Source organism: Sturnus vulgaris, chromosome 3, assembly GCF_052056855.1.
Source record: "Sturnus vulgaris isolate bStuVul1 chromosome 3, bStuVul1.hap1, whole genome shotgun sequence".
Classification (NCBI taxonomy): domain Eukaryota; kingdom Metazoa; phylum Chordata; class Aves; order Passeriformes; family Sturnidae; genus Sturnus; species Sturnus vulgaris.
The window spans coordinates 89,111,793-89,138,015 of NC_142245.1; the positions used below are offsets into that span (position 1 = coordinate 89,111,793).

The 26,223-nt window shown below is 37.0% G+C and overlaps 1 protein-coding gene across 1 annotated transcript in view; it reads left to right on the forward strand.

Moving 5' to 3' along the window:
• Positions 1–26,223, forward strand: part of EYS (EGF-like photoreceptor maintenance factor) — a 789,024-nt gene that overhangs the window by 717,908 nt on the left and 44,893 nt on the right. Inside the window, exon 42 of the mRNA XM_088162233.1 lies at positions 16,829–17,001. Coding sequence (XP_088018359.1) covers positions 16,829–17,001 — 173 coding nt within the window. The remainder of the gene's footprint in view (positions 1–16,828; positions 17,002–26,223) is intronic.

The window sequence follows — 26,223 nt, forward strand, 5'->3', positions numbered from 1 at the left end:
AAATAATGAAGGACTCATGAGTTGAGAAAAAGACTGGAAGAAGAACACTCTAAGGGCAAAATAGGTTCAAATTTAAAGGTATAAAGTAAATTTATTATTAACAGAGTCTGAGGAGAATAATGAAAAGTAAAATAAGCCTGTAAAACACCTTTTTTTCCTGCAGCTCTTCCCTCCTTCCCACTGACAGTGCAGGGAGATAAGGCATGAGGTTTTCGGTCAGTTCATCACTCAAGATCTTTTTCTCTTCCCCCAGGGAGAGAAGTTTTTCTTCTGAGAGGTCCCTCTCATGGGCACAGTCTTCTCAAAACTGCTGTGGTGTGGGTCACTTTTCTACAGGGTGCAGTCTTTTAAGGATAGGCTGCTCTAGTTTGGAAGTAAGGGCTCTTTGTCTCTGGAAGCAGGGGCCCTCTCTGTCCTTTCAGGTTTCCCAGTGAATCACAGCTTTCCTTGGCATCCACCCACTCTGGCGTGAGCACTTTTCCCATGGGCTGTGAGTGGATCTCTGCATCCCCCATGGACTTCATGCATTACAAGGGGACAGTTTGTTTCACCATGGTCCTCACCATGGCCTGCAAAGGAATCTCATCTCCAGTGCCTGGAGCACCTCCTCCCCTTCTTTTTCCACTCACCTTGGTGCCATCAAGTGGTTTTCCCTCACATGTCCTCATTTCTTCCTCTTCTCTGACTGGAAGGAAAACTGCTGCCCATAAGTACAATTGCCAACAAGTTTCACCAATTCAGAGATTCTTGCAGGATCCCACAGCACCAAGAGGTGATCTCATATAGGTTCCACGTTGGGGATAATAAATATGAGAAATAAATGTGTATGGAAAATGATTATAAAGTAAATCATACTGAGAAGTAAAACACCTGAAAAGAGGGGAAGATCTTAATTGTCCATATGGAAGGGTGGGCTCTCAACCAGTAGCTACCCTTCAGGAAATGTTCTGGAACTTTATAGGTCCTAATATTCTCTGAAACAATTTCTGAATAATCAATGAAATGCACCAGTTCTGTGCTCATTAACAATTATGAAAGTAAAGAGTAAATCCTTAGAAGGTGAGGGGGGGGAAAGTCATGATGCATAAATATTAATTGATATGGCTCCATTACGTCTCATTAATTTTTTCATTTTATTCTCAAAAAAGTGATGAGGTTAAAGAAAAAGAAGAGAGAAGGATAATGGAAGAAATTAAATTTTTCAAGATTACTTTGAAGTCTTCTGATGTGGATGTTTGAAGAGTGACATGTCTACAACATCAGGAGCGGCATAAGAAAACAGACATTAATTATTTGTCTTCTAATGGAAAAACTTGCATCACGTAAAAAAAAGGAGATAAAAATTCAAAAAGAGCAGAGGTAGATGATAAGAAATATTTCATACATAAGCAGTGGAATAATGCAACACAACACAGATGTTCAAAGTTGACATAGGTTTATAAACCTATAAACATCAGACATGTAGAAAAAAATATCTGTTAAGGACTGTGAAACATATCTGTCTCAAGATGTCCTTTGCTGCAGGTCATGAGATGACGAATGTCACTTAATGTTGCATTAAAACTATCCTTTCCTGTGAGATGTCCACTGTCAGAGATTGGATAGTGGTATCCCTTGACAGCATGCAGCCTGCCTCCCTTGTGGTCCTTTTTGTTCTTGGATTTCTCCACATATTTCCAGCCCGGGGGACTGCTCAGACCTTCTCAGACTTCTGAGGATGTATTCACAGCTCTGTGGGAATGCTGTTGGGATTTATCCAGATTCCAGGGGAGTGGGTTTTCTGCATTTACCATCACAGAACCTGGGCAAAGAGTCTGCTGTGGACCAGCAGGAACAGATTCAAAGTTCAATATGAAAGTATTTAGGGATATGCAGCATTTTTACTGTCTATTTTTTATTAAATGTGTTCCAGCCTGGTTGTCACACAAATCTTGACCTGTTAGTGAACTCACTCTGACAAATGTCTGCTGTTATCAAAATGCAGAAGAATTGCTGGAAGTTAATGTCCCTTGCAAAGTCCAGATTTTCCAGTCTTTGGGCCAGATCATTTGGCCTTGAGTAGCCAGCCAAATGCAAACTTCTGCAGAGTACCTGTATTGCAGTTCCTGACATGGCAGCTCCTAGACACATTTGGAATTTGTCACTTACTTAGTGGGGTGGGTTCAACCTGGTCAGCAGGTAACCCTCAGCCCAGTTACTCACTTATTTACTCACTCAGAAAGATGGGTGTAAATGGAAAGACAAAAACAAGAAAATTGGTGTCAGCATTAGACAGTTTAATAAATGAAGAGAAACAAAGGAAAAAAACAAATGTTGCAAAAGCAATCATTTACCCCCAGCAGAACAATGCCCAACCAGTCTCCAAGTAAAAGATACTTTGAAAAGATGAGGTCCCAGATCTCACTGCCAAGCACAGGCTTGTAGATTATGGGATATCCCTTTGGCCAGTTCAGGTCAGATATCCTTACTGAATCCCTTCCCAACTTCTTGCCCAGTCCCAGCCTGCTCTGAGTGAGAAAACATAAAACCTCATGCTGTGCAAGCACTGACTTGCAGTAAATAGACGTTGACACCTTAACACTGTTTCAGTCTCAAATCCACAATACAGCACCATACCTTCTGCTTTGCAGAAAATTAACTCTTTCCAATACAGCTAGCTGGAATAAATGTTGAGAGCCTGATGCTCTGATCTATTACACCTCTTTTCACCTCTTTTATCTTTGCTGCTCATAATAGTGCAAAATAGGAAACATTATTAGTGTATAAAAGAAAAAAAATGGTATGTGTTTCAGAGAAGACATAGCCTGGTGTCAGTGTGCTTGGCCAGAGGTCAGTTCTTTGAAGCAGAAATATTCCATTTCAAGAATGCATGTCACGTAAGCTAAGGGAGTGTTGCTGTGCCTTCGTGAAGGAAGGGTTCTGAGTTTCTCCAGTGAGTCGATAAGACATGTCAGAAATTACTCAGATAGATCATCAGTTCTTTTTCATATCTCATAAAGCAAAGCGTGTGTGATACTGCCTCATCAGCCACAGCTCTTGCTGGGAGATCACTGGTTTTCACTGACAGGTCAGAGCACGGCTGTGCATCCTGCAAGCCTCTGTGAACATTGAGTTAATTTCTTCTGGGACAGTGGGAAGGGATTTTTTTTCCTTGTCATCAGATTTCCTGCAATAAATTGTGTTTGGGGGCTTTCTCACAGGGTCTCTGGCGTGCATTCACAAAGCTCTGCTGCTGCATTATGACAGGTGATAGGAAATGTGCTGAGGTTACACTCTTGTCTTCAGACGGCTGCATTTCCTGGCAGGCAGGAGTGCACGGTGACTACAGAGCAAAGAATTCGTTGAAATTATGATGAATGAGGGATGAGGCTTTTTAATAGCTTGGGTAGTAAGAGGATGATGCCTTTTCTCCAGGATACTTAACCTTCATAAAATAGGACGTAATACTATTTCAGGCACTGCCTGCAACTGTTTAAGAGTGAGAGAGTGCACATTAGTGGCCGTCCCCTGGCAGGTGGTGACGTAGGAGGAAGGAGTGATTAATGTACCTTTTGTGATCCTGTGTGATTTATGCTCATGATTCATAGATGAATTCATCGTTCTAGTGCTCTTTGCATCTTACTGAATCACATTGGCTAAGCTTTGTATACAAAAAAATATTTGATAAATAACAAATAGAGTGCTGAAGGAGCTTCATAAAACTTGGTTTTCTTGCCTTCCTAAAATTTGAGATTTATGGGGTCCTGTGTAAAACAGATTAGCTTGTCTGTTTAGGGCACAACTGCACCACTTTGGAGATAAAGGTGACCCTCAGATAAAGTGGACAAATATACCAATATCTTTCTTTCTGTTGCATATATCATATACTTTTTAAAGCCATGTCAACTATTTTTTATATATCTTTCACTTTCATACAGCTTCAAGTATTTGTTTACTAATATCACTCCATATCTTTCTTTTTCTAGTTTTAGTATTTATTACAGATATTTCACTGTGCATGAGCTAGTCTTCAAGAGTGACAGTGTAATTAATGTCATATATAAGTAGTGTGCTGTACAGTGCTTTAAACAATAAAAAACCTAACCTTCCTTAAAACATCTGAAGCTGCATGGTTTTCTCTGTGCACAAGTGATGCTGCCATAGCTACCACCTGTGGAGCTGAACAATTACAGAGTAGACAATCTTACTGTAGAAACACATGAGCAATGAATCACTCCATTCCTCCAGTACTGCAATTTCCAGTCTTACAGAAAGTGCTGGAACACAGGAAGCACATAAATGATACCTTGGCACAAACATTGCTTTAGATAATACTAGAAGACATAGAATTATATTACACACAGGAAATACACTTAAGGGTAGCCATATGAATTACAGGAATTTCTGCCAGAAATTGTTGTGTGCACTGTAAAATCTTGGAGGACTCAAGCGAACAACTGCAACACAAACTGTTCTTACTCTGCTTTCTCCACAATTATCCTGCAGATTCAATCCCAATGGGAATATTCTCTGTTCAGCTGCATTAGCAGCAACCTCTGCCAGAGATCCCCATCCCACAAACATCACTGTGAGATAATTTTTACTGCAGCTTGACAAAATATTATGAATAGTAACATATTTTTAAATAGTTCAGTTACTCATCTCTTTAACACCTTTAAAAAGAAATCACAGTGTAGGTACAATGAGAAAGTGAGATTTTAAAGGCACTGTTTATATAATAGAAGCTATTATTTAACTCCAGTGTTGATCTTATGTTTGAAATAGTTCAGCAGACAATAATAAACACTAATAAGTGTTTCTAATCAACGATAGTTTATATCAGTTCTAGTGAAAGATCTCTTAAAGACCTTTTCTCACAGATGATACAATGTCAAACTGACCTATTTATATCAGTGGTTATGATATTCCACTACTACATTGATCACATAAAAAATGTTCTAAGTGAATGTTAACGAAATTAGGATTTTACACATTTAATTTAAAACATTTTAAACGAAAGCAAATTTAAAACTATGTTTGTTTTTGATGGCACTATTTCATTTACTGCTTTTCTACTACTGAATGCCCATCAACTTCGTACAGAAGCTATATATGGCAGACTATACAGTTCAGTGGTAGCTGTGCATCAGTAAAGTTTCCCACCTTCTAGCACCCTTTTCTTCAATATCCAATACACAAAAAAATGTAATTATCAACTCTGCTTACAAATCTAACATTTCTTATTTTGATTTTGGAGTAATTTGATTTGTATCACATACTGATTTGTCTCACAACAGTAACTTTTCAGAATTACATGACCTTGAGTAAACCAAGAACCCTTTTTGTCTTTTTTTTTTGGTCTTTTTTGCAAAGAGAAGAAGCACATGCATCAAAAAGTTCAGCTGTTTTACCAGCTTCTCTAGTTCCTGAGTGGTTTCATTGTCTGCATTAAAGCATCTGCCACTGTGCTAAAGATTATGATTCTCATGAAACCAGTCATCTGTTCAGACAAGCTGAACATTCACACCGTGGTCTGACCCTTCCACACCTTAAACGCTATTATGTTGAAAACTCAGTTACAGGTGGGAGTTTCAAGAGAAACATTCTTTGATGTGGAAGTTATTCAGATGTGGTAGGACCTTGACTCCAGGGAACTGCCTTCCAGTTCTTATTGCCTTTAAAAGGCTGTAGAAAGCCTCTGCACATCAGAAAATGGAATCAGTTAACAAAGAAAATATTTTCATTCTTGAGTTGTGTAATTAGTTTGGATAGCACAGATGACACTTTTGTTTTTAAATTTTACACCTGTAAAATAAAAATTCTACATAACCTGAGATTCTATCAAGTTCTCAGGATTCTAGGGAAGGCTATGGTACAGGTCTGACTTAACTTTTGGACTGCAAACCCTGTTTTGGGTTAGCCTTTAAGTACCCAAGTGTCTTGGAAGCTTTCTGGGAGCATTTTTCACCTTTTCTTTAGAAATTAAAAATGTTGAAGCCAGCAGTGGAAGCATGGAAGAGTCTGTTGTTCTGAACCAGGAATAATCAGTATCACCAGAATAGTTGGCACAATCTGCCATTGCCTTTGAAGAGGCATATAGCAGAAATTGGGAGAACTGAGGTTTAGCTGGTACTTCAGGGTTACATTTTGTCAATAAATCTCTAATGTTAAAGTAAAGCAGTCCAGAAGTAGAGAATGGAATTCCAGTTCACCTTCTTTAAACTGAGAATTTAAATTAAATTTCTGATTTTTATTATGTCTATTTGTGTTATAGTGTGTGAAAAGCTGTGATTTTCAAGATCACCTGCTTTCAGTAGTGCTGCCATAATTTGGTCAAGTGAACCTGAAAGTCTGGGAAAACTCCAAGCACCTACTCTAATTACTAAATCATTCAGCAACCACAAGCAGATTGCTTCTTTCACAGCCTAACTGAGGTGTTAGTTGCCCTTGCTAGCTCTAATGTGCATTTCACTTATAGGAGCATTGATATCAATGAATAGGAAGGAATGGAAGGAAGAAATTCCTTCATTAATATTGCAGCTAATATGGCTTTGTAATATATTTGTTAGAAATTAACTAAAGGAAGTAAGCAGAGAGGGTTAAAATGTACTCTTTCCTCTTGCTGCATTAGACCTCTGTCTTCTTTTTCTTTTTTTTTTCTTTTTTTACCTTTTCTTTTCTTCTTTTTTTTTTTTTAATAAGACACTCTTCCTTTATGTGGTAACTTCAAAACAAACGTGACCACAAGGCATCACAGTTCATTCTGTGCTTGTTTCTATGGATACATAGAGGACATCCCTACAAAGCAAAATAAAGAGAGATTGGTTGCAGAAAAGGCACAACGAAGGTAGTTTTCATGAAGAAAGAATGAGTAGTAATATCAATACATGCTAGTAAACTTTAAGAAGCACTATTTTCCTTGAAGAATTAGCAGTCAGAATTAAACATCCCATCATGTGTTCACTGCAGGTGGTAGCAGCGCTAAGTATAATAAAGTCAGATATGTCTAATTCCACTTCCCTGATTTCTTCATTCTTCTATGTAGACACATTGAAGCTTTATGGCAAAAATATGGATACAATTTTCAAATCACCATCATTGCTACTGAATCAGAAATGTTTTGGTCAGAAGAGTACAGCATGTATTAGAGGTTGAAGCACCATTCACTTCATCGAGCAGTGAAGAGTAGTATTTGTAAAATATTCAGACATTAGAATGAGACAGTGTAATATCAGATTGTTACTGGCAATTGTTCCAGTACTTTCATTTAACATGGACAGGCATCATACTGATGCACATTGGAAAATAAAATGTTCAGAAGGTATAAAGAAACTCATTTGCCTTCAAAGGTTAATATTGTCACAGGCACTGCCTTGCTAAATCTTAGTTATAGACACTCTATATCCAGAAAATAACATGAAATCTTTTGTCTGCTTTATTGACAAAACTACTCTAAAATCCTCTGTGATTAAATGCAGAATTAATGCTCCTTTAATCTTAATTTAGCTTACTTTAGTTATTCATTTATAAGTTCAAGTATCTGATTTAAAAGATCTGCTTATTTCCATTCCCCAAAATTTGCAAGGTTAGATAGCCAATAGAGCCAGACTGACAGAATCACTTCCAGTTATTCTTCTACACAAATGTAAAGAAATGGGTCAGCATCACGATATCAAGAGAAACGGAGTTGTTTCTCTGAAGGGAATCTGGAAGCAAACAAAAGTACTGCTAATTATGTCATGATGCAACTGTTTCCCTCTATTGTATATTCCCCTGTAATTTACTTTTTCAAGATAATGATTTTAGGTTTTGCTGCATAAATAATGATTTAGCAAGATAATGATTTTGTTTTTGCACTTCAGTACAAGCTAGAGAGAAACTAATCTCATTGCACTTAAAGATAGGTCTGTTCGAGAAAATAGTACACAAATGGCATTTTGTACCATTTATACAGATCAACTGAGAATCAGGCTTCTGTTGCACTTTGGATCAGTTTCTCTGGATGTGTCACCAACTGTGCTAATTCTCAGCAATAGGACAACTGTTAGAGTTACAGTTCTTGCACATTTGAAAAATACCAACACTCAGTTTTATAGTATTTGATTTTACAGTTTTTAGGGCATTTCATATCCTTCATAAGTCACAGCCATCATCCAGGAATGTGTGAAATTCAGAGCTGAGGCAGCAATCAAAGTAAAAGGTCAACCTACAAGATGGAACAACTCAAGCTATTGATAAAGGGCATATTGTAACAAAATTGAAAGTACACAGTGACTTTTCACTTCGGATAATATTTTCACTAGTTCTAGTACTCAGTACTTCTTTTGTCCTTCTTATGTTCAATTAGTTGTGCAAGTTTAAGCAATTACTATTTGTAAAATCTTTGTCCACTCTCCTATACATTACCTTTCATTAGAGTAGGAGGAAACTGTGACAGAGTGGTCAAGGTTTGGTTCTTCATGCACACTTACTTTTCTAGTTGCTTTTTGTTTTCAGTTTTTTGTGCCCTTGCTTTGATGTCAATTAAAGAAATAGCTTAGATTGAATTAATTGTAGAAATTTGGTTAGAGCCAAGGACAAATGGAATCTATGAAGTTTTCTTTAACCTCCTACATTTCAGTTAAAGTATAAACAAAAATCCTGTGATGCAGGAATTTCTTGCTCCTTCTGAGAGCTGGTGGTACTCCAGAGAAAAGATGAACAAGAAAACAGTGTTGAGGCTTTCTTTTCCTCTTCTATTCCCAACAGCAGAAGAAAATATGTGAACTACATGGAAAAAAAAGTGAATCTCAAAGAGATAAGAGAGGCAGACAGGGGATAGACACCCAGAAGCTTTAAGAGATGGGGTTTTTCGGAAATAAAGAAAAATGCTATTTTGTTTCTGTGGGAAGTCTTTGTACTCAGCACAGGTTGCAGTGCCTGATGAAGGCAAATTTTTACTAGTCTTTCTAAGAAACATGAAGGTGTAGGGTACTTAGATTTTCTTTTCCTTCTCTGGATTTCAGCATCACACATTCCATGCTTACAGTGTAATAAGAAACATTTCCGGTGATGAAACACCACTGTTGGGCTGAGATAAGATTTAACTCTCGACTTTATATACCAGTATATGTGAGGTGATTCCTGAAAACCACTGTTCTTCAAACATGACCTACCAATTCAGTCACATTGTGTGACTGATGATGTGCTATTCTGAAGGGTGTAAAAAACTATTTGGGAAACTCCCAGACTCTTACTTAAATCTCTAGGATTTACCTGTATTAGAGTTAAAGCTCTGGACAGTCAAAGAAACTACAAATTGAAAAGGCACAAAGATTTGAATTACCTTCTGAGGCAAAGAAATCACCTTGGTTATTGGTAAGAAAACTTACATTATCTAGTTTGCACAATCCAAGGAATTTTGGCAAATCTACTACCTTTTGTAAGCAATAAATCTGTAGAATATATGACAAATGCAATTGCTTGTCATTCACATGTCAACTCAAGCTTCATAATATAATATAATAAGGTCTAGATACAGGTATTAATAGAAATTAACTCAGCCTACAACATTCCTAGGATTTGATGTTTTAGAGGCTACAGTCTGATATGCTGTATAGACAGAAATTAATTTCATTTGAGGTTGAAAAATATTTTCTGTTGACAAATGACTTTCAGTTATAGCTCAAATACTCTTTCAAAACATGTGTTAAAGTGCAGGCAGGGTTCTGCAGTGCTATTTTTACTGATTTGATCAGTGGTGCATTTTTAATATGTTAACAACCATGACATGGTACCAGTCCATTCTTTAATATACATTAGTATATGTTATTATAGAATCATATTTTCTGTGAAGTATAGTCAGAGGAAACAAGGGGCTACATTTCACTGGCCACTGTGCAAACACAGATGCTACTCTGCAAATGCTTACTGCTTTGAGGCATGATTTGTGTGGAGGAATATAATCTCCTCCTTTTTTAACTTAAAGAATCAGAAAAACAAAACAAAACAAAAAACCAAACAACAACAACAATAACAACAAAATAATAAAAAAAAAAGGATCCAAGGCCCATGGGTATACAACTAATAGAATTTAAATATTAGAAACTATGTACAAGGATTTACAGGCAAAATGGAGAGATACAACTTTCTCATTAAGGCTAAAATATTGTTGTGAAAGTATGAGTCATAGTCACTCCCTTCCATGGAAAAGCATTATCCATGGGGACTTGCTCTTTCTAAGCTGTGGTTCTTGACCCACCTCATGGCTCTTTTAGCTGTTCAGACAAAAAGCAAAGCACATGCCTGTGCATCCAGTTTTGTGTTTTCATTAAGAAATGAACAAGCTATGTACAAAGGCTTTTTTGGCAATCATTGAGAAAAATAAGTTGAAGATTTCATGTGGAAAAATGAACCATTAAAGAAAGATTCTATTCAGGTTTCCCTCCATGAAGTTCATTCCTTCAGAATTTCTCTCTTGTGGTGTTTTTAGGATAGTTAGAAAAAGGAATATCCAAGGTGAATGGCAAAAGTTTTTGTCAATTTGAAGCAGCTGTGGTTTACATGGTCACTTGCAATGTCATCTTTTCATAGAGCTTTTAGTAACTGCTTTTTTCATTCATAGCTTAGAATACATTTTATATGTTTATAAACATAAATTCTTATCTGTAAATATTACACTATGTTATGTGCATTGGGTAAAATTATCTCCATTTTGTTGAGCTAGAAACAGAACTCTCAGAGACTGAGTTGAAACTAGGACATGACGAGGAACCTAGGATGGAAGAAAAAGGCTCTACACTGGAATTACTAGGAGGTATACGAAATTAGTTGAACAGGGAAAATCACCACAGGAAGGTGATGATGCCCTGCAAGTTCAAAGCTTAACTTACCCTTTTATGTGAGCTCTTAAGAGCTTTGTGTCTTCCAGCCTTGTATATAGACCAGGCTTAAAAGAAAGTACTGATGATCAAGCCCTTGTGATTCAGAATATTTTTAAAACAGAAAAGGTAACGGGCTCTAAATAGACATGAAAGAGGCACTGAGCTGCTGATTATTAAAGTTGCAAATTGGTAGAACTAGTGACAACGCCATCAAGAATTGGTTATGGAAGCTTTTTTCTGTAAGTTGAATTCAGAATGGAATAGTTTGCCTCTATGGAATTTCAAAATAATAACTACATAAATAAAAAAACCAAAATTATAACTGTATAAATAAAAAAAAAAACACTTTTAGAAAAACTAAAAGAAATTAGTAAGAAACAGATAGAGAAAAGTATAATGACCACAGATTTGCACTATATTTTTTCCCTCTTTCCAAGGTAGACAGTTCGGGATTTAGAATATAACTATTATAGCTCAAAATTACTGTGTTGTGTATTTAAAGTAAATGCTGCTATTTTCCAAACTATTAAAAATTTTGCCCTGCAATTTTGTTACCTGTCTCCTCATGATTACTCTAACAAGCTGCAGCTGCTCTATAACGAGGCTGAAATCTTGGAAACTACTATCATGTAGTTCTGCAACCTATAAATTCATCTAAAATTGAAGTAATTAATGTTTTTGTGTTTAAAGATTGTTTTAAATTTCTAATAGAAATTATAGTATACAATGCAAGTTTAATGAAAGCAGTGCAACAAGCTGTATGATGCAGACCAATGTTCAATGTCACTGCTTTGGATATGGTACTCCCAAGTTCTACTGCAAATAGTAGAGATATTGAAGTAAAGGCTGTTTATAGCCCTAGGGACTGCTGGGAGCAATTGGAAATTTTCTGTCATAAGGAATTATGATACATTTTTGAAGGACAAACAGAATTTAGGCTGCATCTGATTTCAGTAAGATGCGGAGATCTGACTTCAACCTTATGCTGCTGAAAACATTTATATGCTTCCCTGGATATGCTTTGCATAGTGTTAATTTTTTATTATCAAAATCATAGCCTTTTAACTTAAAAAAAAATACATATATATACATCTAGCATATGTCGACTTCTATTGACTATTTTTTGCATAAACGCAAGGAAGGACAAAATGTAGATTTAACTGAAAAGACAGGGATCATGGAGAGGAGTAATGTCAGAGCTAATTATAGCCCTTGCACTGGATCCAGCCTGACAGATCATTATTTCTCTTCCTAGATGTGACCAAGGAATGGATTTCTGCCCAGATAGATTGTTTTACTTTTTCTGAGGGATCCTTAAGCATCTGTCATTAAGTGTTATGCATCTAGAAGTGCTTGATACTACAATTGTGCATCCTCTTGTGACAGGAATGGTCATAATTGACATGTTACTGAGCAGAACTTTTTATCCATCGTACACTTTAATGGATGCATATCCTTCATGGGATGGTTGTGGAATCCTGCATGTTGACCAAGTGAGTGGAAAATGGAGTCTAAAGAGTGCTTATAAAAGACCCCAGAATAGGCTTCATGATCCTGAAAAGTTAGTACTGCAATAGTAAGTTCAGTTAGTACATTGCAAAATAAATCAGAACCCTCCTGAAAATAATGGCATTTTTGAAGGTTTTAAAAAGATAATCTGCCAATAAGCAAGAGTTTCTCTTCCTTCATTATTTCCATAAATCAAATTCTGCCCTTCCTAAATCACAGCTAAATCGAACTCCAGGAAATTTTCTACAATTTAGGTATTGTGTAAAGAGTGTATTCTTACTAAGGAAACTCATATGCATAATGATACGATAGAGCAGATGCTCACTGCTGTCTGACTGGGATGGATAAAGCTTTTTTTGGGTCCTATAAATTAATTTTCTACTTGAGTTGAATCAGTTTATACACAAGAGTATTTTTCTCCTGTGTTGACAAGAGGTAAGCAAGATGTTGGAACCTTATATTATATACTAAAAATCACCTGCTGTGAACAAGGAAGAAACACCTCCTTTATATATTGTCCTTTGATATTTTTAAGATTATTGATGAGATAAGGTTATCCTTCTGGCTGCAGTGAGTTTCTGTGAATTTGTCTCTTACACAAAGCTTTCAAAGGAAGATTGTAATTTCCTTTACATTAAGCTGGTGGTTTCTGGAAAGCAATTTAACGAATCTTTGCATGAAGCATAATTCAACTTAAAGCTTAAACTGAAAAAGTATTATGGTCCTTTCGTTTTCCAGTAATTTAAAACAAGAGTGCTAGGAAAACATAAGAGTAACAACTTGAAAAGAAACTGAATTACATCTACTACTTCTTGACTGAAGGAGCTGTTCCCTCCAACTTCCATAGCTTCATTACAGATAATATAATGACAGCACTAAAAGAGCCTATGTCATTAAATATTGAAACCATTGTGATACAGTGTAACCATGGAATCATAGAATCATAGAATGCTCTATGTTGGAAGGGACCATAAAGATCATGATTAAAGGGTGTTGGGTAAGCTTCCTTTCAGAGAAGCCCTCTTGCATAAAACTACACAAAGGTCATGTAGAGTGCTCATTGACATGAAAAAATACACAAAAGTCATGTAGAGTGCCTTCATTGTACTCCCACGTTAGAGACGGAAAAGAAACACAGGAATATAGAAAATTATACTCTGCTTTGGACAATCACAACACTGTGTCAATAGACTACAGATGATGTCTGTGACACATTGTAAAGAGGGATTAAAAACTTAATACTAAAATACATCTGTGATAGGATTACTAATGTATTGTGCAATATTTAAAATAAATAAGTTACCACAATCTGTGTTGGCATCCCGAAGCTGTCAACCTTATAGAAAACTTTGATTTCATTAAACCAGGTCACTGATGTAACATTGATTCAAGGAGAGAAATTGTATTACTGAATTACCAATGCCATGTTATTTCATTCAAATATTTCTTGGTGACTTTCTTTCCAGTCTAATATCTAAGCCAAAGATCAAAGGAATATTTTAACATGGGAAATGGTAATACAAAATATTCAGATGATTATAAGAATGTCAGGGAATAGTTCATTTTCCCTACACTTTCTTCCCTATATCATAAGCCTGGAGATACAAGGTGATGGTGCTCTAGAAATACCCTTATTGTCTCTTTCATTCTTTTTCTACACTATTTCTGTCTTTTCTCCCATTTTCTCTCACTGTTTGTGTCTTTCTTCCTTCATATACTTCTGAATAGTTGGTTGTTTGGTTTTTTTTTTCTCTATTTACTCCTGGAGTTTGTCAGTGCTCTACTGTAAAATCTTGAGGGTTTTTTGGTATGTAATATGTACCATAGCTTCATGACTTTCTTTTGATGGCTTATAAATCTGCATCCATATTAGTAGGTAATGTAGTTCAATAGACATAGATTTGTAGTTCAATAGACATAGATTTGCAGTTCAAATTACTGCTGAGGTCCCAACGTCCCCATTATTCATTTTTCAAGAACCTTTTTCTCACACTAGACCTGGTCTAGGTCCATACAGCTGAAGCAACCTGAGGTGTGAGACAATCTTCTGGTTGAATCAGAAAGAAATTCAGTTCATGTACTCTAGACACCAAATGTGGAACAAGGCATTTCAACAGGGGACAGCCAGGAGATTTTCTGAAAAGCATGCTCTGGATCTGAACACAAACACTAATATGCTCCTACAACACATTTCAGTAAAACACATTTCAGTAAAACACTTCAAATTTGTTTCTTGTTCTCCAGCTTCAAAATTCTGGTATTTCTTCAGCTCATGTATGTAATTATCCAATAATTTTTTTTGAGTCATTCACAGGTGTACAGCACAGGCAAAAGACATTACTATTTTGATTTTCTGCCCCCTTTCATTTGCTTCTTGCATTTATAAAGGGTGACAGACCATCATGAAATTGTGAAATCTACCTGGGAGAAGTTCTTGGTCATTCAAGCATTATGTGTTTCTTGCATGTGAAATTAATTCAGTAGAATATGGGAGACCTTGTCCTTCTCTTAACCTAGTACAGTTATACCGTGCTTTGAAAGAGAATAAGTTATTTGGGACTTTGTATACTAATTCTTGTGAAATGAGTGTGATAATTTTCTTTCTCTGTGGTTAGCTGTTATATTTTCAAGCTTTATATTATTTTGTGGAACTTTTTAAAACTGTTTTCTTTGTCTTATCTGGAATTGCTCTTCTTTGTTATTATAATGTTGCAGCACCAATAGCAAAAACGTCATAACATTGCTCATTTTGTTAACCATAAACTACTCACAATTTATTATGAAACCTGCTATTTTTATTCTTCCCCACAACAGCAAAAGTAAGACTATAAAAATAAATGGCCAATGTTGACATGTACAGGTCATTAAAAGAATATATGAAATTTTCTTCTTCAAAGGTGTCTTATGGCAGTCAGTAGCAATGATCTACCTTTTCTTTTATAAACAAACCAAAATATATTTGATAACTAAAAATCATCTCCAACAGTTGTAGACTTCCAGGAATAATTTAGTTCATTGATGCTTCTTTAAATTAGTTGAACTGTGTAATGTTGATATTAAAACCTCTGAAAGCAGCATTCTCAATGCTGTACAAATGAAAGCAATCCAGTAGCTCATTTAGATTCCTCTCCTGCTGTCTGCAGCAGATCTATAAATAGAATAGGCTACACACAGAAATTTATTATTGCAGCTGATAGCAATTTTCTTTTGCAAACGTGTCTGGAGGCATTATTCATGAGATTCATTCTGGTAGACTCTCAGGCTGAGCTCCTCACTCCCCAGCTCTGCAGGTGGCCAGTTTAGGAACACACTAATCAACTGCTGTGAGCAAGGACTGGCACAAGATTTACTTATTTCCCTCTTTTATAAAATACGGGAGGTCTTTCAGCTCCAGATTGTTTTCTTTAACCTGATTGTGTAGATATAAGTAGATAATGAATTTTTAGAAATCACATGTATTTGAAATTTTATCAGTGCATATCCTAATGATTATGCTGTTATTGGAAAACCACAAGTGTGATTTGATACAACATGCACCATGTCTTCTGCATTCATACCCACGGGCACATGTGACCTTTTCAAGTAAAAGGCAGACATGTTTCTGTTCAATATTGAGGATGTACATGGATACTTGGCAATCACGCAAACTGACCTATCTAGCTGTCATCTATTTTTAGCCATAATATAAGGGAAAAATCAAATAAGACCTTTTGTGAAATTATATTTCTAATCCGTGATAGATGGGAATGTCTTGAACTCTTTTGTTTCCCTAACTGTTTTTGGTTTTCCTACCATATCTGTCATTGTACTATCTTTGAATACTTTAAAAAAAAAAGTGGTACAACTAGAATATGTACATTTCTGAACATTGGTTTTGTCAACCCTCAAGACTGATTACAACTTATTTTTATCCTTGCCTGTTCTAATATTCTCTCTGTGACTGGAAACATAAGTTATATGATAGCAGAGATATTACCTGTTTCAAGTTCAATATACTCACTACTGCAAGTGTTCATATTTCAGGATTTTTTGCATCCTACTGTATACACAGAAACTTTATGTAGTACTTGAATATACAAATGATGTTTCCATTTGCAAAATAAACTAGTAACTTTCATTTTATATTCCCACATACTTTCATTTCTTCAGACATAATAGAAGAGCTGTTTTCCTGTAGCAGTTATTTTGACTATGCTATGAAAGCAGCAGCACAAACAACTAGTGAGACCTTAGAAAAGTCACATATCTCACCAGCAAAAGAAAGAAAAATTAAAATATCAAATAAAACCCAAAAGAAACTGTCATGTCAAGTCATCACTAAGGCAAATAATGCCAGGAACACTAGTAAAAACAAAGAGATCTATTACAACCATAAGTCAGATGCCACAGATTTTCTCTAAGTGTAAATCCTATTCTGCTTGTTCTGAGTGCATTTTGGTACTTACACTTTTTTGTTTGTTTGAATTTAAATTTGTCAGCGATGAAGAAAATTGGTATTGTGAATGCCCTAAACTCTTCACTGGAAAACTCTGCCAGTTTGCAACTTGTGATGAAAATCCGTGTGGAAACGGTGCTACGTGTTTTCCAAAGTCCAGGCGAGATGCTGTTTGCTTGTGTCCATATGGAAGGTCTGGCATCCTCTGCAGTGATGGTAAGAAACATTCTCTTCATGCACTGGTCATAGTTGCTATCATTCCTAGAAGCTGTGGTAAGAAATATGTCGAATGTTTTGAAGGTAAAACACTGAAAGTCACCACCTCCCCACCTAAAAACACAGCCCAAAATCCAATCACATGCAAAGGGCTAAGCTGATCATCCTTCCCATGTGTTGTTTTATTAAAGTTCCAGCCAAGGAAAGGTAGACAGGGATCAAAGAAGCTTTATTCAGAGGGGCTGGGAAATACCAGGTGGCATCTGATGTTTTAGTAAATCACCTGGAGAAAAACTGAGAGATTCAAGCAAGAGCTCCTTTGGAGAAATTGATTTCTCCTTTCATTTGATTTTTCCTCTGCTTAGAGAAGCATTACTTAGTAAACTTTAAATTGTCTTTCTTTTCGACCTGAAAAATTAATCAAATTATGGTACATGCTGGTATTTTTACAATCCAGAAAATATTCTTTATACACTGTTTTAATATGCAAAATTTACAAAGTGCTTTGCTGTGAAACAGGAGACAGGATGAAGTGAAAATAATAAAGGAAAGGAAATAGGTCACTTTGACTAAAATTGTCAAAGGAAGGACTTTTATTCCTTGAGCATTGATTATAATGATTGTTCTAGATCAGAAATTCCTGTATGTGAACATGTAAGGCGCTCTTTCCCCTAACAGTGAATGCAGCAAGAAGCAATGATTGAAAAACCTACATGTAGAAAATAATCACTGGTTCTGAGCTTATTTAGTGGTGCACATGAAGTGCCTCTTCAGATAAATATTAAATAATGATCAAGTTAGTTTTTGTCATATCATATACATATTAAAGTCTTATTTAAAATTTTTATTTCCAAAGTTTTCAGTAGATGAACATTCATGGTTTTTTCTGTTTTCATCTAACCATGGTACTTGATAGCAAATAGAAGAGGTGAGTATATGAAACGTGTGATAATTTCTTGGTAACCTTTCCTAGTTTACATTAACAGTACGTGAGACTTCATTTGCTGCATCTCTAGTCATCCCAGCTGCATTTCTTTGTTCATTCTCAATTCCACGGCATGCTCTTTAAAATGAGAGTCCAGAGCTGATTTAAGATGCTATATTCAAGGTGTGATAATGCCACCGCTTTATACAGTGGTGTTTGACATTTTTCTGTTTTACTCTCTGCCCTTACTTAACCAATTTCTCCATTCTATTTTCTTTTATGAGTACGCTGACACATTCATGAAAGTGCTTATTAAAATTTCCAGCACCTCTTCCCTTGAAAACTGATGGTGAGGTCAGAGCCCACTATTTTTATTTAAGGCTAGGACTGTTTCTGCAATCTACCCAAATTTACATCTGTCAGCACTGAGTATCATCTAATCTTTTTTCCCTGTAGTTGTTCAATGTGGCTCTTCCGCAACTCTTTGTATTTAATTGTCTCTAAATTGAGAGACTACATAAAAATTGAGAGCCTAAACTGAGAGCCTAAATTGAGAGAAAGTACAGAAATTCATTCATTTGATTAGGTTACAAAACTGGAGTCTTTGAAAGCACAGAAAGAATTAATTTTAAGGAGTGGAAAGGGAAAACTCTCTGGATCATCACTATAAGCAAGCAAAAAAGGAAGGGGCACTTAGCTTTGCAGGACAGAGTATAAATCTAAAGTAATCAGCTGACAACATAAGAAACTATTATTGAAATATGAAAAATTATTTTATTGAACTGTATCTTAACAATTTAGAAGGAATAGAAATAAACTGAGCACAGACAGAAGTCTTAAAATGAGTTTCAAGAGGCCCCTTTATCATATTTTCTAAAACAAAGAAGGGAAAAAGAGAGCCACGATGTATCCTTATGGATTGCCCTAGAAGAATCAAAATCGAACTTTTGGGAGATATTTGAAGATAATGATATCTTGCCTAATTAAAATGGCAGAATAATTTAACTTATTTTAGAAACAGAAGGCAAACTTAATTGTTTACTATGACAAAATGTGTGTCCCAGAAAATAAATTTAATAGAAAGAAATGGTCCATAAAAATTAAGGCATAGAAGCACACATTTTAAATTAATCATCTTTTGTTTATGATACACAATAATATTGTCTCTACTATTCGGGTTATAACCTAATGCTTGCTACTTTGTGTCTGAAACATTGAAGAAAAGTTGTTTTTCAAAATGTTTATCGAATAATAGTTGGTCTTCATCAACATGGAACAACTGAGATGTCACAGTGATTATTTGATAAAATTAGTATAACTAATGTACCAAATAGATTTGCAATTTCATGCCAGTTTGGCTGGTTCTACCAATAGAGATTATTTGCAAAAGAAAATTAAGAAGAAATAAAGACATGGACGGAGCCACAAATGAGCCCACAGATACAGATATTCTCTATATCAGAGCTCCAATTGCCATCTGTTAAGGATTGGAAGTCATACTAAGAACAACAGCAATGTATGTATAGAAAAGTTATAATAAAACTATTGTCACTATTAAATGAAAAAAATAGAAAAAAAATAAGAAAAACCAAATTGTTTGACATGACAAGTTTAAAATTCATCATTTTATGTGAAATTTTATGTGAAATAACATAACATTTAAAAAGTGAAGGTAATTATAGGACTATTGTAAATATGACAAGTGAGGCAGAAATGTAAGGACAGATGGTAACTTCTGTTAGACAAACCTATACAAATATGGAAAAAATAGACAAGGTCTGGGACTAACAAGGACTTTTCTTACATTTCTGAATCAGATGGAGCATACTGCAATCTAAGCTGGCTCTGAGTTTATTTGTTATGCTATGCTTGTTTCAGACATCAATAAAAGCTTCCAAAAACATGTCCATTTTTCCAAATTATCTCTCACTACATATTTTTCTTGCTTTTATCACTAGATGACCACGTTATTTTGACTGCAAGTTGACCATTATACATTGAAGTATCTCTCAAGAACCTATACAGCTACAACATAATGGGCCAAGGGGAGGGGGGATGATAATATAAAACAGAAGAGAGAACAGGCCCTGTTGATCAGGTGGAGGACATGGCCAGACAAGCATTCTGATCTATTTACATGTGACTGCCCCTTTTCGTCTCTGTATCCCTCTATTTTCCACACTTGTTCCTCCCCAAATCACCTAATTTCCTCTTTTAGACATTCATAAGTCCTGTGCTATTCCAAAATGCTCTTCACCTACACCCCATAATGTGTCCCATACCCCATGGCAGTTGTTGTGCTCTGTGCTCCTCTGGGATTGTGGAGATGGATCTGTGATGGGCTGGTGGCTCCTGGGATAGGGGTGGGACTTGACTGGTGATTTGCAGAGTTAAATGCCTCAGTGACTTCCAGCTTGGCTGTGGGGTGGGGTGGAGGGAGGAGAACACCATCAATATGCAACACTTTGGAAAAGAGACTATGTCTTCATGAGCAGATTGACTAATTCTCCCAAGTGACTTTGCTTCTTTAAGCTGCAGATAAAGGGATCTATACCGTTTAAACTGAGTCCAGTCATTGAGTTCTGGCTTTCCAATAGATTTGTGTGAAAGCAGCCAGCATTCAAGCCCTTACTCTGATAAATTTCCTTTCACATTTAAATTAGTTAAAAGTTGCTTGCATTTTGTTTTTTGCAGACTATAAATCTTGTCCAGTGTTTAGGACCACAGAGTTGATTGGAGTTGTTAAATTGCTGCCATCTCTGCAATCAGCCTTTACTTCTTTTTTCTTTTTTTTTTTTGTTTACACTTCTATCTAAGCACAGAATGGAGGCATTTCCTGGTTTGTACAGGAAATTGATACAGTCTGTAAAATATAAGATCAGAATGTTTGAAATATCTGACTGTACAAAATTTTGATGAATAAGATGCAGAAATCTTAAATAGTAAATATCAGTGTATCGTTGTACTGCAGAATTGTAATGGCCTCCTAAATGCAAGTGAAGCAGGAATAGTTAATTCACCAGGACTGGAGATGTACACCTGGTGTTGTTGGTAACCATGTGCTGCACAAGAAATGAGGCTCTTCTGGGAAGCTCTTGGTCATAACATGAGGTCTTTTGTTAAGCCGAGAATCAAGAGCAAGCACTTTGTAAGTACAAATATAAAGGGAGAAGGATTTCAAAGGTGTGTGCATTGCTAAAATGAGTAATTGTGTCATTTCCAGTGTTTAAGACCAAACTTCAGTGGTTTACTTTCACATATGTTCACATACGTGACAACAAGAAGCAGAGTCTTGTGTTTAGCAAACACACCCTGAAAAGGGTCATTCACAGCACACATTCACAGCAATCTGTAAGGTTCTTCCCTGAAACATTTCTGAGCAACACTTATTGTAATGATTCACAGTCCAAAGAATTCCAGCAGGTTTTTTGTTGGATGTATTCCCCCGTGTATAAAATTAATTTCAAAGTGTTGAAGTGGGAATAGTCACTTGCTTCAAGTTCTGAAGAGTGAAAATCAGCCTGCAGGCGAATTGTTTCTGTGCAGCTGTGTTTGGCACACAATGTCACCTTCAGAGTTGTTTGGGGCTGCAGACTGAGTTGCGCAGTTCGGGGACAGTAGATGCCCAAAGAGAATTTCCTCAGCTAAAAAATCTGCATTGTAAGGTTCCTGGTCAGTGATAAAAGACCTCAGGGAATGCTGATCAGGGCTGCTCTTCTTACTGTTTAAGGGAATTTATTTTCTGGGTCATTTTGTTTTCACTGGGCCTAAATTTCCCCCATCCGTCCGATGTGAGAAATGTCATAAAAATTGTAAAAAACACAAATAGGCACACTCACACACTATTAATGTCACTGCTGTACTAGCAGTTTTTCAGAACCATATTTTCATCTCTGAGCAGTGAAATCACTTTTATTATTTCAAAATTCAATTCCCAAAGTATAACTCTGATGACTCCATGATCACTGATGCAACAAGACAGATAAAAGGAATCTGTAACCTGAATGACCCATTAAGTGGATCACTAACTCCTGATACAACAGTCTTCCAGACATCAGGAGCATTTTACAACCACCTGGAACCCTCAGCTGGCACTGCACCACCCTGCAGGTCTAGCACCCCTTACCTTTTCCTCCCTGGACTTCCCAGAGTTTCCAGCGAGAAAAGCAGGTTTGTTCAAGGCAAACCTGCAGCCCACGGTAAGACCATGGTGAGGCAGCTGTCCCCCTCCAGCCCCTGGAGGCCCACAGTGGAGAAGATATTCCCCTGCAGCCGTGCAGGATCCCAGGCTGCCATCCCACGGGAAGCCTGCACCGAGGCAGGGTCTGGCAGGATCCATGAAGAGAAGAGCCCACACTGGAGCAGTTTGATGGCAGATCTTGTGACCTGTGAGAAACCCACACTGTGAAGAACTGTAGCCCGTGGAAAGGACTCATGTTGGAGTTCATGATCCCATGGGAGGAACCCCACATTGGAAGGGGGGAAGAGTATGAATAATTCCTTCACTGAGGAGGAGGGAGAGGCAGAGGCCTCATCCACAACCCCTGTGTCACATCACCCTGTACCAGTCAAAGGGGAGGAAGTAGAAAATTCAGAAGTGGAGGCCAGGAAGAAGGAAAGGGAGGAGGAGAATATTTTAAGAACTGGTTTTATTTCTCATTATCCTACTCTCATTTGAGTGACAATTTTCCCCCAAGTCAAGCTTGTTTCGTCCATGACAGTCACTGGTTGTCATGCGATGAGCAGAGACAAGCCCTACCTTAGCCTCAGAATTCAGCAGAAGTCTAAATTTAAGGAATTATTCTGGCCTACAAGTTCTAATGATGGCAAAACAGATGTGTTTATAAAAAAAGAATTGCTTATTAAACAGACAAAATATCTTAATCAGAATTACTACACAGTATAAAACTAAAGAACTACTAGTAGATTACAGCATAACATAAAACATATCAAGGGTTACAGCTATATTAAAGAAATAGCAAAAGAAATAGTATTGATTAGAAGTCTAATGTTATTTACCACTGAAATGATGATAATGTGCACAGATTCTTTCACTTAATCCCTGGGGAGTAATAGTGAAACATCCCTACTCACAGGAGAGCCTCTACACATTTCCAGGAAAATGTACAGGTTCCTGCTTTGTGAAAGTTTGGTGTGAATTATGTAGTTGTAAATTGAGGTGCCTGTCAGTCAGAAATCTGGCTTATTTTCCCAGATCTCACTTCAACACATCACAGCTTGGAAGACTGTAAAGTACAATATTTGGTAGCAATTTCCATTCTTTTTTCAATATTATCTTTGCAAATAATTTGTTTTTGCAATTGCCCTGTGTATCAATTTGGGAAGATTGGCTTGAGAGCTGCTCAAATGAAAGGAATTTGAGGTTGCTGGTCAGCAGCAGCTGAACATGAGCCAGGTGTGCCCAGATGGCCGGGAAGGTCAGTGGCATCCTGGCCTGTACCAGCAAAAGTGTGGCCAGCAGGAGCAGGACAGTGATTGCCCCTCTGTACTCAGCACTGCTGAGGCCACACCTGAAATGCTGTGTCCAGTTCTGGGCCCCTCACCAAAGAAGACATTGAGGGGCTGGGGCATGTCCAGAGAAGGACAATGAAGCTACTGAAGGGTCTGGGAAACAGGTCCTGTGAGGAGCAGCTGAGGGAACTGTGGTTGCTTAGCCTGGAGAAGGCTCAGGAGGAACTCATTGCTGCCTGCAGCTACCCGAAAGGAGGCTGTAGTGAGGTGGGGGTCAGTCTCTTCCACCGTGTCTCAAGGGGCAGGACAAGAGGAAATGGCCATAAATTGCATCATGGAAGATTCAGATTAGATGTTACAAAAAAAATCATTGAAAGAGTGGTTAGGCTTTGGAATACGCTGTCCAGGAATGTGGTAGAGTCACCATCTCTGGAAGCATTTGAGAGGCATGTGGATGTGATACTTGGGGTTACGGTGATTATGGTGATGCTGGGTTTTTGGCTCAACTGGATGATTGTGAAGGCTTCTTCAAACCTTGATGATTCTGTAATTCTGTGATTCTATGAAATATGAGCAGGTCTTTAGGAGAACTCTATACTATTCCTCCTGCACTGTATATGGCTGCTGATCTCAAAGACAGATACTGAGCTGGTAAATGTTCATAGTTAGTGTTAATATAAAAAAAAGTTTATCATCTGATTGCAGTTCTGTAGCTTGAAGTCTTCATCTCTTTCCATCCCTTTAATCTGACTTGGTTTTTGAAATATATTTTAAGTCTGTGGTCCAAGATGTATTGCCATTAAATGCTGAAGGAACATTAATTTTAACTTGCAACAGAAAATTCAAAGATAACAAAACGATTATTCTCTTTTTTCTTTTTCACTTTATTCTCTTCGCTTTGTAAAGATCTTTTTAAAACTATAGTTGATTTTTTTAACTCCCATTTTTTTGTGCTCAGCTCCAATGAGATATGCAATGTTAGGGAAGTAAGTAGTCGACCATATTGATACATTTATATAATAGGATAATTTGTCATTATTTGTTTGTGAGTCAATGGGACATATCATGCATTATTACTTGTTCAATACTGGGAATGCAGAAAAACAGAATGATGAATGACATAGAACTGACAGAGAGATACAGGGCAAGATCAAGGACAAAAAGTTGATAAGATACTTCAGTACTCTGTCAGAGTAATGTGTATTACACACATTACTGTGTTAATTTGGAGTGTGTGAACAAGGCTCATAATCAAAGATGTTGGGACACATCTCTGATCTTTACCACTTCTGACTGTGCACTGCAAGAGCAAGAGTAGAAATCAGTTAGATGATGCCCAGACTGGAAAAGAAAAATAACCCAGTGAGGTTATCTGTGCCATCTGCTAATTCAATCAGCCTCAAACATTTTACAAAGACTGTTTAGGAGGACTGTGTTCAAAGGAGAAGATTATGCAATTTTCTGCAGTCTTGGCTCCATAGCTTTGTAATGAAATGGCAGAGAATAAAAAGAAAAGGCGGAGCTATTTTGTTTCACACGATTTTACCAATCACTGTATTTTTCATGCAGGGCTAATTTTTTTTCCAGTTTTTAAGTCAAAAATATGTATGAGTATGGCAAACTAGTCTGCATTGAAATCAAACTAATGAGGGTCACTTCATGAAATGAATCTCAAATACTGATGCACATTTGCTGATGATCTTTCATTTTTTAATGTGATTGGATAAAGATCTCTTGACAAGCAATACTTGGCATGGAGAAGAAACATGATTAAAAATGTGGTATAAAACCCCTAAGTGCCAGTTCAAAGACAGATAAAATATGGAATAGCTGTCAAGCTAGATAGATTTAGCCAGAAATATAAGCTTTTGACTCAGTACTAATTAACATTTCTAAATAAATTTTACTCTCGGAGATTGGCATAGGGAGGACTATTTGCAAACACTTACTGCATGTGCCTACCTGCTGAGGATAGATAGGGTGGTTAATTAGATACTGCATCTGACTCCTACTAGGTGTGAGAAACATTTTCAGTACAGTGGAGAAAACTATGAATAAGTAAATCAGTAGTGTGTAATGGTTTCCATTAAAAGTGCCCATGGGACTCCTGTTGCCTTAAAAGCTGTTATTCCCCTTCAGGACTATATGCCTGATGGAGGTACAGCTCCATATGGTGCTCATGCACCATTTCACTTTGGATCCAAACACCATGTATGCACAGGAAAGGGCCAGCATGGAGGGGAGCAGGGCTAGTTAACAGCAGCAGGGCAGCTGGCTAACAAGTGCAGGTAGTGCCTTTGCAAGTCAACAGTAGATAAGGACAGTCCAACCAGAGAATTTGAAATTTCCTACATCTGTTTGTGGGTCTGAATTGTTCCTGTGGAGGAACTTGCCCTGCTTCCTGCCAGCCTCCTTATAAGCCAGCGTTATATAAGTCTTTGTTTGCCCAGATACTAAGTTTAGCCCACTGCTAGTGATGTACTGGATTTATTGTTATTTTTACTTCGGTAATTATGTCACTGATTTGTGTTACTGTGTTGTTATCCTTGGATGAGTTGTTGATCCCAAAACCTACTGGATGATGGTGTCCATTACCACCCGTGGCACCTAAGGAAGGCAAAGGTGTCTGAAGTCCCTATAATGCTGATATATTATGGAATGTACTTCATGGTCCCAACAAAAGGCACGGTTAAAACTGGATTAAAAGATCATAAAGAGCTAAGAGGAGATGCTCAAGTAGTCAAAGATGGACATTACCCAGGAAAATTGGTTCTTGTCAGATGCTTTGAGAATGGCTGTGCTCCAATATCCAGGAGCAAAGAATG